This window comes from Gallus gallus, chromosome 2 (assembly GCF_016699485.2).
Source record: "Gallus gallus isolate bGalGal1 chromosome 2, bGalGal1.mat.broiler.GRCg7b, whole genome shotgun sequence".
Lineage (NCBI taxonomy): Eukaryota > Metazoa > Chordata > Aves > Galliformes > Phasianidae > Gallus > Gallus gallus.
In genome coordinates, this window is record NC_052533.1 from 16091008 (window position 1) to 16103947 (window position 12940).

General features: G+C 39.0%; 1 protein-coding gene across 2 annotated transcripts in view; it reads right to left on the minus strand.

The window, feature by feature from the left end:
• The window catches only part of APBB1IP (amyloid beta precursor protein binding family B member 1 interacting protein), a 58429-nt gene that overhangs the window by 38485 nt on the left and 7004 nt on the right, over positions 1–12940 (minus strand). Inside the window, exons 1-4 of one of the 2 annotated variants that reach the window (XM_046921882.1) lie at positions 8643–12921; positions 7662–7733; positions 4953–5040; positions 2867–3156 (exon numbers count right to left, since the gene is read on the minus strand). In XM_046921882.1, the coding sequence (XP_046777838.1) occupies positions 2867–3156; positions 4953–5040; positions 7662–7733; positions 8643–8696 (504 nt within the window). In that variant the 5' untranslated portion in view covers positions 8697–12921. Of the gene's footprint in view, positions 1–2866; positions 3157–4952; positions 5041–7661; positions 7734–8642; positions 12922–12940 lie in introns of those variants that run through there. The other variant, NM_001006357.3, reaches the window with a different exon arrangement.

A 12940-nucleotide genomic window follows, 5' to 3' on the forward strand; every position in this document is an offset into this window, starting at 1 on the left:
TACAGTGGCATATCACTCTGTTGAGCAAAAATATAATGTCAAAGCAAATACTCATTAACAAAGACAGTAAATACTAATTTGAAATTAAGTCTTTTCATACTTATTTTAAATGGTTATAACCACTATCATTCACATTACAGCTTGTGTAATAGCCCTATTGCTAATTTTCTGCATGGACAGCGAGTCATACAGCAGGAACAACATCAGTATTTCAACACAATCTGTACCAGAAAATGAGGTAAAGACTGCAACGGAAAGCAGATTCAGTGCCTTAATGAGGAAAACCACTACTGCAGATAGATTCCTTAGAAATGCCTCTGTTTCCTGTTCTCATCCTTCTCTGCCCTCCTCCTGTATCTGGAAGGAGACCAGGAAATGCTACTAGAGATTCAACTCAGCACACAGTCTCAGAGTAACACTTTAACTGAGGAAGACAGAGATGACTTTCAGCTGCATTTGTGCATTTAGAACTCCAGTTGTGTTTAGCAAGTATAACCTCTTTTCAGTCAAGAAATCTTGTTTGACCCTCAGGTTGTGCAGGATAACAGTTATCAGAGAACAAGTTTCAGCAGAGCAACTTGAGACCTGACTCTGTAAAAGCTGAGCTCAATACAAGACAGAAGGAACGGAACAGCACAGCACAGTTGATTTCAGTGAGCTTTAGATCACATCATGCAAGTGAGGGTTGAAAGAGAGCACTGGAGGTCTGTAGTTTGACTCCCTGACCAAAACAGGACTGTTACCAACATTATATCAGGTCAGCTATGGCTTTGCTCAGCAAAGTTGGGAAAAAAATCTGAAGACGGAGAACCAGTAACCTCTTTGGGTAACCTGTTTCAGTGCTACATCAGCACTTAGAATGAAGAAAGTTCTAATGTCCTATCTGAAGCTACAAAGCAAGAAAACATAGCTGTTACCCCTTGTTATACAGTCTACCACTACAATGAGGGAATTTGGCTCCACCGGTTTTGTAGCTGCCTTCGGGTATTTTGGGTTCTCACTATACCACTCCCTGTTCCCCTCTGTCAGACTCAACAAGCACAGCTCCATCAGTCTGGCCTCATCACTTCATGTCCCCATGAAAGTTCCAGGAGCATCTCTGCTGGAGATGCTCACATTCAGAATGGGCTACAATATTCCAGGTGTGGCTTCACACCAGTGCCAAAAGAAACAAATAATGACTCCCTCAATCTGCTGGCCATGCTCCTGCTACCTCAGCTCACTTTCCAATTTCCAATGTGGCAGCCAAAGGGCATCAACTCCTTTTCAGTAGGAGTATCTGCAGATGATTCTTGATGTTGTCATTCAGGTCACAGACAAAAATGTTAAACAGGACAAGCTCCATAGTTGTTCCCACTTGTTACGAGCCATTTATTTATTACCCCCTGAGTCTGTCAGTTTGACCAGTCTTTAGCTCACCTAACCAAGCACCCTTTCAGATCATACTTGCTCAGCTTCCAAATCAGAATATTCAGAAATTTGGTACTTCCTTAAAGGTCAACAGTCTAAACCAAGATGGGGACTTATTTGTAACACAATCCACAGAGCTTGTTTTGGCAGCATCTCTTCTGTATCAATAATACTAGCTAAATAAAAGATTTCAGCTTCTGAATTAAGTCTAGTTGTTGTTCTTATAAATGTTGATTCTCCTTTAAGATAACTATTAAGTTAACTATTATCTTTGAGACATAGAGAAATGGTGAAGATCCTTCTATGTTTACAATTTTCATTCTTCACACCAAGCACTAAAAAGTCCTACACATAAAATGAAACTTTATCCAGTGAAATACCTCTTGTATAATCAGCAAGGTCCTCTTCCTAGCAAATTTTCTGTTTCTTTTTCTATTTTATTTTATTTATTTATTTATTTATTTGCTGTATTATGCTAAAAGCAGAGGCACCAGTGATAATGAGGCAATTCATACTCGGTTTGTGTAGGCTTTTAAGCTGCAATGAATTGCCCATGGTTTTAGGTAAAACTGACTGGTACAGTTCTGCATCAGCTGACAGAGTACCTTTCACTTTCTTTAAAACCTTTCCATTCCCTAAGTGTAAACAACTCCTCTCCACCTTAGTTTATCTTCACATGAATACTCAAAGAGACACTTTAAGATTTTTCAGGATTCCAGATTCATATTTTTTTGGACTGCATCACTCTTCGAACACACACAGTTTCCCTACAGGACTGAAAGGATAAATTCTTATCTCCCTATCCACAATCTCATGTCAAAGAACTGAACTTCAAATACTTCTACTACATATGCCATGTTTGACTTCAGTTGTTAAAACAGATTTGCAAGAAAAACAAACATGGAGGAAGTTGTGATAACTGAATTTTTAGCATATCGGTAAGTCAATTGTCTATAAGTAGCACCCACTGGTAATTTCAGCAACTGCCAAGGGAAACATCTACAGAACCTTCTCACCAGTAGCAGTAGCATTTACTGTAGTAAACAAAGTGATAGCTTCACAAAATGATGGGATATTTGGCCATCCTTTGTACTGATGTCAAAGTGAAGCTCTCCATTACTAACTGATCAGTGCTTATTAAAAAAAAAAAAAAAATCAGTAAAAATCTTTCATTATAGTAAACCATTTCCAATGATTAGGATCTGTCTTGGGCTATCAGAATGGCTACAAGAAATGCAAAAGGAATGGGCAGCACATCCAGGAACTGGCAGGAACTGCCACACTCACAATAAAAGAAAACCTTACTCTACAATTCATAGCTGTTTTGTTAGTGTAGAGTCTACTTATGATATTTATACATGGATTTCTACTGGATACCCACAGTTGTTCCAGTGCAAACTCAATTCTAAAATTACAAGTTACTGAACTCTTGGAACGAGATTCCTCTCAGTCTTACCTGGCTGAGTGGCTCAGGAGGAGGTGGTGGTGGTGGTGGCGGAAGGTCTAAATCAGGGGCTGGAGGTGGAGGGGGCAAGTCGTTCTTAAACTGTCCCGTAATGGTAGCACAGGGACTTAATTTACTACAAAAGTCATTATTCATGCCTGTTGAAGGCTGAGTGACCACACTTTGCTGGTTGCCAGAAGTTTTCTGGGCTTGTAAAGTTCTCTGTTCAACTTCATTTATGTCTGCTACAAGGTCAGCCATTAAAGCGTCAAGGTCTTTGTCCTCCAGGGCATTTAGAGATTCTGTAAAGAAAACAAAAAAATACAACAAGAGTGAGTGCAATGAAAATATGTGTTACCAGTTCAGTGAAGATTAAACTACAAGAGACATGGTTACTGTAAGATATAAGGGTTATCGGAAATGATTTTAAATGGGTTCAAGAAAACAAACATGCTTTAGGAATGGCCATTCGTTTAGACATACTGAAGTTTTGAGTACAAGGAACTCTATGAATACAAATTAAACAGGACAGGAAGTTTCATTTTCATTTATATGGTCTCAGACCCGTATGTTTTATAAAACCTGGCCCTGATTCAACAGTTTATGGGCATGTGCTTAGTGATATGGATGCAAGAAATCCAACTCGCTCCCATTATGCTATTTACTTATCTAATGTTTAGTACATGCAAGAATATTCAGCAAATTTTGCTATAACATACAGCAAACTTTTTAACTGAGACCTGGATAAAGAACATTTTCATATATTAGAACTATTCTACAGATTGAAAATTAACATGAACCAAAAACAGAAGATGTGTTTGCAGCACAGCTGTGTGTTCAACCTCTGTGACATACCTCATGTAATACACAGGGTTTTGAGAATCCTTGAGGAAAAGAACAAAACAGTCTCTTTTTTAAATCATCTTATCAAACTGATATAAATATTGTAACTTTTGTTACAGTATTTCTGCTACTCTATCAGAGTATAAGACAAAATCTTACACTGCATTTTGGAACTTCATATGAAATTTGTTCTTGGATTGTTTGAACTAGACATGTTGTAAGAGATACTCTGGAATAACATCCTGTTAGGATAATTTACTTTTCTAGAAGAGGAGGGTTCTATAAGAATTGCTGCATTCAGTGGTTTAAATCACTTTGAAGAGTCTAGTTCAAGAAAAGAATCACAAATTGTAAATGTTTTAAGTGAAATTTTGGAAAGAGATGGAGAGCCCTGAACTACACATTAAAAATGATAATACAGTCCAACAAAGAATAGACCATTCATCAAACAAAGTGAACGTGTCATTGGACAATCTCAGTTTCCTCTGCTTTATCTGTTATGCTGACAGTGTATTTTCATAAGCTTTTCTTTTCAGTGGAAAAGCTGCCTTACAATCCTCTATTTACGTACCTCTAATCACTTTGCTGGTAGAGATATTATGGCATTAGGTAGCTTAATGGCAAGCTCATTCTGGCACAATAACACTAGTTAAAATCAGCTCAAATAAACCCAAACATGCAAACAACCAGCCCCCCAGCAAAAAGAAAAAAAAAAAAAGAAGAAAAAGGCACAAGAAAGAGCACATTCTTTTTTAAGCTCAGATCAATTCCCTGTCTCAGTTTGTCAGGGAAGCAAGCAGCTGTACATGCAGAAGTGACAGTACAAGCCAAAATGAGAATAAGTAATGTAAAATGGAAGAAACTGAAACCAGTACTTCCACTGGAAATAAATGCTTCCGCAGCTCTGACTTCACACTGAGGTAGCACAGTTTTCTATTAAGTTAAACCTTTACACAAAAAGGTTGCCTTTTTGAAAATACTTCAGGGGACTTCTTTTTTTGCTTTCCCACTATACTCAGACATCTTTAGAAGTCTGACTCTTATGTAAGACCAAGCAACATCCCTTTAAAAACACTTGGTCCCTTTGAAGCTTCCTAAACTGAGACACACAAACATACCACTGCTCCAGCAAAACAGTTCTTTTTTTTATACTTTATTTTAGATCAGAGGTGTTTGAAGGTTTTTGTCACATTTGATGCTGTGAGGTATTTAAAATAAGTATAAAAACCATGAAAGAGTCCATTCAACTACTTACCGTTTAAATCCTTAAAACCTACGGTAAAGCTGAATTCCTCGTTGGTCACTTTGGGGGATGGAGTTTGTACAGTCTCCACTCCTAAACTCTGTTAAGGTAAAAGCAAAAGGAAGGTGTTTTAATGATATAACTACTATTACAGACATTAACATTTGTCAATTAGTTACCGGGACATGTTTAAGTCAATTCTTTTTCAAGAAATAGAATGGAACACACTAGTTTCTGAGATTATTCCTAGACTGTCAAACTGAAGACAGTCAGGACAAAGCACCATCTCATACCAGGTGTTTAATGCATACTTCCCAATACCATGTCGACCCATGCAAACCACTACTCTTGTCAAGCAATAGCTGGGGCATGGTCTGGGAAAAAGCACAGGCTGGGACTGTTTCATAGACCTGTTTGGGTTGAAAGGAACCTTAAAGATCACCTAATTCTGATCTCCTGCCATAGGCTGGGACACCTCCCTCTAAACCAGATTTCCAAGGCCCCATCCAACCTGGCCTCAACCACCTCCAGGAATGGGGCATCCACAGCTCCTCCGGGTAGCCTGTTCCAGCACCTCAGTAACTTCATAGTAAAGAATTTCTTCCTAATGTCTAATCTACATCTACTTTCTTCCATTTTAAAGCCATTGCCCCTCGTCCAATCACTACATTCCCTGATAAAGAGTACCTCTCCAGCTTTCTTATAGACCAATTTAGGTACTGGAAGGCCACTGTAAGGTCTCCCTGGAGCCTTGTCTAAACCAAACAACCCCAACTGTCTCGGCCTCCAACAGGGACACTGAAAAGCCAGACTCATTTTGAAAGGCTTTTTGAGTTTTTTGGGAAGAGAGATGGAGGTGTGTGAAAGAATTTAGTTGTGTATGCACACAGATTTGAGCTAGGTAGTGCCACTTGCTGCAGCATTATATTTACTAATATAAAATGTAATCTTGTTTTTGTTTTCTCCTGATGTTTGAAAACAAATAACACCAGCTAACCAACAACAAAACATGCTGCTGTTTGCAATGGAAACTGCAAATCTTTATAGTTAAATAAAGAATTCCTAGTTTGTGGCTTGTAGTTTAGGAAACAAGCATAGAAGCAATACTTCCTAAATCAGGAAAAGTGCATACAGTGAAGATAAATTCTATTCCTCATTAAAGAACATTACAGCTGTAACAAGCAAACACCATAGATAAGGTGGATAGACATTCTCCTCAAAATGCACTGCTAAAACTGGACAAAATTTTCCAGTTGAGATCTTAGCAATGCTGCACAGAATGGAAGGATTACTTCATTTATCCAATAAGCTCCAGTATGACATTTTGTTCATTGTCAATTTGTACCAGGGGCATTTACATTTCTGAGTTGCCTGCAACTGAGAGCTATTTTTCATGAAAATTAATACAACTATTTTTCTTGGCAACTCTTTTTTACCTATTACCCACCCAAGACATGCTGGTTTCTTCTCAAGTTGTACAGAGCTGGAAACCAACGCACTGACGACTTTAAACACTGCTGCTCTGTTAATACTTACTCTCATAAAAATCAACTTGGTATAAGTAGGGGGAGAGGGAGGAATGAAGCACATGTGAGTTTAGTGAAGGGGTGATGTCAGCACATTAGGATTAGGGAGGAGTAGAGTCAGTCTTGATTTTAGAAATACATCCTGTCCCACCTAGTGCTGCACCACTGAGTGGAGAAGCTCACACTCTTATTCTCTCCCCTGCACACATGATGTCATGCCTAATCTGAGGAAGTAAAATTTATCACAAGCAGTCATTTGTCAATTTTCAAAGCACAATAATGAAATGAAATTACCCTAAAAGAAATTCTCCTTATATACACACACAAATAGTAAGTATACATGACCACAAAAAGCTCTTGAGAAGGTGAAAAGCTACCAAGGAGCAAAGTATTGGGATCTGACAGCTAAGAAAATAATACAGAATCTTGACTTTCATACAAAGCCAGTTATTTAAGCACAGTTCCCATTATGTGGCTCACAATTATTGGTATTTAATTTGGCAAGCATTGGGATTTACCAGTAGAAAAGATATCTCAAAACAGGGGCTGTAAGCAATCAAACTCACACAATCTAAGACAATAGCTTAAGTGTTTTCAAATGAGCATATATTAAAGTACAACAAATTTACAGAGCTTGTGTTTTTTAGAAATAAAAATTCTCCTTTGTCAGGCTTTGCAGGAAGTATTCCATAACCGAAGGTTTAGAAATAGGCTCCTGCTGTTTTATAGTTTCCTCTCAAGACTGTATTCTGCACTGGAAATAATGTTTCCATAAATCCTTGAATGCTACACTAGCTGTAACTTAATATTTTGGCATATCTAAAGATGACTTGTATTGCTATATGCATACATTCAAGATAATATTAAATGTTGTTTTTATTTCCAAAGTTTACAATGATACGCAGGCTGTATTTCACTTACCCATATATGCAAAGCATTCATAACCAAAAATTCTGACTCAAACAAACTCAGAATCTTTCAACTTCCTGGGACTGAGTCCAAGAAAGATATAAATTGCTTATTTATTTGTTTGCTTGATTTTGAGAAACCATCTTTCACAAGCAGCTATATCTCTATAACTATCTAGCCTGCACTAATATTATCATCTTCTACAGGCCACATGGTTTAATGTCAGGCAGAGAAATTTAGTTGAAGGTTTCTCAGAAGAATTTTGATTGGGAAAAAAATGAATTACCTGAGTCAGCATGTCCATCTCCCCAAGTAAATTGCTGAACATTTCATCTATATCATCACATGTTTGCTCCATCTGAAAGAAAAAAATCCACAGGCAATGAATCATCACAAATTCATTCCAAAGCCAGCAATGGTCAAAACCAGAGCATATGTAGAGTTCAACTGGAGATGCCAAGTATCCCTAGGACTTACTGGGTGTAATCTTGGTCAGGACCTGGTTACAACTAGGTACATAACCAACATTTTGTCTCAATATTTCTCACTATTTTTTTTAAATACTGGTGGACTCAGAGAACTCCAACCTTTAACAACCTCAAAGCAACTGAGGGAGAGCACTGAGACAAGGAAAGCATGTACAAGGCTGCATGGTATTGGTGACTTCTGTCACACGAGTCAGGATGTGAGGACAGCACCAAATGACATTCATAGGGAGATAATGCTTCTGCTATAATCCCCTTCCTCTTTATCCTATATTAGTTCCTTTGAAAGGAGTGAAGTAGTGTAAAAGAGTGTCACCTGAACAAGGTGCAGGCAACTGGGAGAAGGGCTTTGAATTTGCACACTTCTCTTAGGTCCTGGAAATCCAAGACTTAAAGATTTGGGAACTAAATGCTGTTAGCAGCATGTCACACATGAGTGAGCAAATGGAAAACTGAAGTCACCTCATCTGCTTCATTTGCAGCTGATAAACCCACGCTGGATGGCTCACTGTATGAATTGTACAGAGTTGCTCTACAAAAGTTTCTGTAGATCCAGCGGTATACTGGTTGTGTGCATAATTACTAAATCTTAATTCATTTATTTGAATTAATAACTCCGTAGCAGCTTATCTGGTATATGGAGAATCAATTTTCATAAAACAGGCAAAATGGCAATTATTTGATCAGACAGATTAAAGTTAGATTTGTTTAAGACAAGAACTGGAGCTGCAGCTCATACTGATACGTGTCTCATCAGTAGTTCAGTAACAAATATTTTATACCTTCCTGTTTCCTCTGACTTTTGAGGACCTTATCAGCTGTAGCTGTTTGCACATTTTTGTGTGTTTAGCTGTTTCAGTTTTACTTTCAGGAACAAGATATCATAGTAGTTCCATGAACCAAGGGAAATTGTTTTCCTGGAAAAAAACAACAACCAACCAACCAAGAGAACTGAATACTGTATCACAAAACGGTTTAACCAAATTATGTTGTTTGGGGTTTTTTTTTTAAGGTACTAGTAAATCCAGATCTTCTATGCAACTATATCATTTTCTGAATATTCAGACTCATTTGATTCATGGGGAAATAAAATGACTGTATGGAAAAGCAAAGTGCAAATAATTCACTATGAATTTCACATTTCCACATCTGAGTTAGTCACTGATGATTTTTTTCTCATCCAATCAAATGAATTTTAACATTAGGGTTTTTTACACCTCAAGCATGTGGGCCAGAACACGTGCATTAAGAAGGAAGTGCATCAGTGTCCATCCCTTTCAAGTGTCACTTCCCATGAGCAGACATCTATCATGACGGCCCGTCACCAAACCACTCCTCCTATTTGTTGCTGTCTTTTTGTCTTGAATTCTTTTCGGAAGAAAAGTTATACATCCCCATCACCAAACTGCAAAGAAAATATTTTATGTGAAAACATGTTGGATGACCTCTTAGACTAATATAAGAACTTTCAAAATTCACTGCAGGTTTTGTCCTGAGCTAGAAAAACAAAAGACAGTAAAATGAATCCCCCAAATGGGGAACTCAGGTGCCCTGTCCGCTCTTCTCTTCTTTGCTCCGTCATATTCATGACTCCTCTCCATTCTCATTTCTTTTCTCTCCATGCCACAGAAGGAACAAATAGACAAAGCAATCAGACATGGCAGAGTTGCCATGTCTGCCATTCAAGGCAGACGTTGCTGCATTTAGGATCAGAACAATCTTCTTTTTTTTTTTTTTTCTTTTTTAACTTATTTATAAATAGCCCTGAAGTTATTCAAACCAAAAACTCAAAGTGAAACCTGCAGCTGTATTAAGCTATTATTAACAAAAAAGGGAAAAAAATTACCTAAGCTCCCAGAAGAATACTGGGTTACAGACTCAGTCCTCCTTTATATCCACTAAAATATCTGTAGCTATCCTGTATATAGCACTACTAATAATAACTCTTAAAATCATTATAAACTAAAATAAACTGGAAAGTCAGTATTTTCACAGTTTCCCATGTTATGCAGAAGATTTCAAGCAGAGAAAAGAGAATTAAAATAAAAAGAGGAAATTGTGGTTGTAAAGAACAAGAAGATTAAGGAGGGGCATTTGGGAGGGCATACATCTGAATCAAATATATTTTTAATGTGGCTGACTTTCATGCTGAGCCTTCGATACCCCTTTTTGAATTAACACCAATATTACAGGAAAAGGTATTCCCTTGTTTTGTTCCCCCCAAATTTCACATTCTCAGATCTCCACTGAGCTCTCATTTCCTGATGAAAGCCGCTTGTTTTTTTTGAATACTCCCACATTTCTCACACTGTTTACCTACTGTGCGTACGTATTCTCTTCAGCTTTCTATTTTAACCACCAAGTCTCACTGTGTGTTCTATGCATATTAAACTCTCACAAGGTTCAGAAACAGAAATATCAATTCACTGCATTTTGACTCATCAATACATTTATTCATATTGCCACTTACCACAAGCCCTGCAGACCTTCTAGTCCTATTTTTTTTTTACCTTCTCAATTAGAGATTTAGCAGCCACTTAGCTCTTAAAAGTCATTTAAACCTAAATTTAGAGACTGGTGCATAACAGAGTTCTTTGCTCTGCCAACATCTTTGTATTTCAGTTTACCCCATGAAAAATCTGATTTCAGCATATTTGCTCTGACTTCTCCTTCATCATTTGAGTCTGAGGGACACTTTTTCTGTCATATGCTTTGTTAGCCTTTCCAAAGACACACTTACATCCTTTTGGGTGCCCCTCTGATGCGACCTCCGACTCTTTTGCAAGAAGCAGCCTGCAGCCCTACCCAACAACAAAGAACTCCTGTGTGCTGCATTTCTAACCTTGGCAACAGAGCCATGCAAAGCTTTCAGCTTCTACACATCTACTCCCTACATACTCTTATTTTAAAAGGAAAAGAAAATTTCTGAGTGTCTTGAGCTATGGGGTGGGAAGCTGGAATTTAATTATCTAACCTCAAACCGCAGAGAAATTCAGCAGATGTAGGGAAAGCTACCCAACTTGCTGTACTTGCATGAGAAACAGACTTTGTGGACAGTGCATTATCCTGTGCTCCCACAGGGCTGATTCAGGACTCTGGGGTACCAAAAAAGAAATTTCTTACTCAGCTACAAGAATGAAGGAACAGTCCTTGCACTCAGTCTCCCAGTGCACAATCCTACACGGGCTAAGTAGAATCTCATTACTATAATTTAGTATCATGCTCTGACATGCAAGACATGCTGGTCTGTAATACAAACTCTGTCACTGACTACCAAATATGATTTCTGGATGGTTGCAAACACCTTGATTTGTTAAGATGCTTACAGTGGAATTGTGAGGTCACGGCTGGAAGCAATGGTTAAGCACCGGACAAGAAGGCATGGTAAGCCAGGAAGCTCAGGTGCAACCAATGCACCTGAGTGTCTGGAAGGGGTGGAGCCTGGATCCAACCCTCCTCACCCTCCTTTAAAGTTAGCAGCCAAAGGAGCAGCACCCTTCTGGATAGATTGCACTTCTCTTGTGTTGTTGCTGTTAATTGGAGAGTGTGAGCCACTTTTTCTTCTTTGTTATTTGCTATTGGTCTTTAGTGCTTGTATCCCATTAGAAGGCACTGTGGTCACTTTCTTTTACAGATACTATAGAAATTAAAATTACCCACCACTTTATTTATTTTAAGAATGAAGAAAGTTTTGTAATCCTATAGAATGGCTTGGGTTGAAAGGGCAGGGTTGTCACCATCAAGATCAGACTCAGGGCCCCATTCAGCCTGGCCTTGAATGTCTTCAGCGATGGGCATCCACAGCTTCTCTGGGCAGCGATGCCTGTGCCTCACTGCCCTCTGAATGAAGAATTTCCTTTGTCTATCTTATCCTAGTCTCCCCTCTTTCAGTTTAAAACAGTTACCCTTACTCTATTGCTCCACTCTCCAATAAAGAGTCACTCTCCAGCTTTCTGTAGGTTCCTTTCAAGTACTGGAAGGCCACGATGAGTTCTTCCCAAAGTCTTTTTTTCTCTAGATTGAACCACCTCAACTCTCTCAGCCCCTCCTCATAGGAGAGGCACTCCAGCCCTCCGAGCATACTCTGGACCTGCTCTAATAGGTCCATCTTCCCTCTTGTGCTGTGGGCCCCAGAGCTGAACAGAGTACTGAGGTGGGGCTTCATGACAGAACTGAAGGCGGGGAAGTTACTTCCCTTAACCTGCTGGCCATGCTCTTTTCATGCAGCCTAGGATACAACTGACTTTCTGGGCTGAGAGCACGCATCTCATAACCAGTTTTTCACACAACAATATCCTCAGGTCCTTTATTGCAGGGCTGCTCTCTACCCACTCATCCTCCAGTCTGCACTGATGTTTGGGATTGCTCCAGCTCACATTCAGGACCTTGCACTTGGCCTTGTTGAACTGCGTGAAGCTCACACAGGCCCTCTTCTCAAGTACATCCAGGGTCCCTCTGGATGGTATCCTTCCTTCTGTCTACCAACTTCATCACTCACCTTGGTGTCATCCAGAAACTTGCTCACCGTACTTGAACCCACTGCCCACGTTACTGATTAAGATATTAAACAGTACCAGTCCCAATATGCCTCTTATCACTGGTCTCCACTTTGACACTGCGCCATTGTCTGCAACTCTTTGGATGTGGCCATCCAGCCAATTCCTTATCCACCAAACAGTCCATCCATCAGATCCACACGTCTCTGATTCAGAGAGAAGGATTTGGGGTGGGACTGTGTCAAAAGCTTTGCACAGGAAAAGGCATATGAAATCTGTGCCTCTTCCCTCATCCACCAACACAGACACTGGAGTTTATAATCAGTGTGTACGCTTACATAAGACAACTGCACAATGCCCATGAACAACACTTAGGGAATGGAATTGTCAGATAGAATCATCATCTCTTGACAGGATGCTGACAGTAGCAAAATTCACCTTAAAAAAGAAACTATTAAAAACAACGACAATAAAAAAACCCTGTGAAAGTTAACTGATTATACTGTGTAGCTCAGAGCAGGCACAGTACCAAGCAAAGTTAGAGCTGCTACTATCTGATGCCTCTGCAAGAACTACTGAAAGCA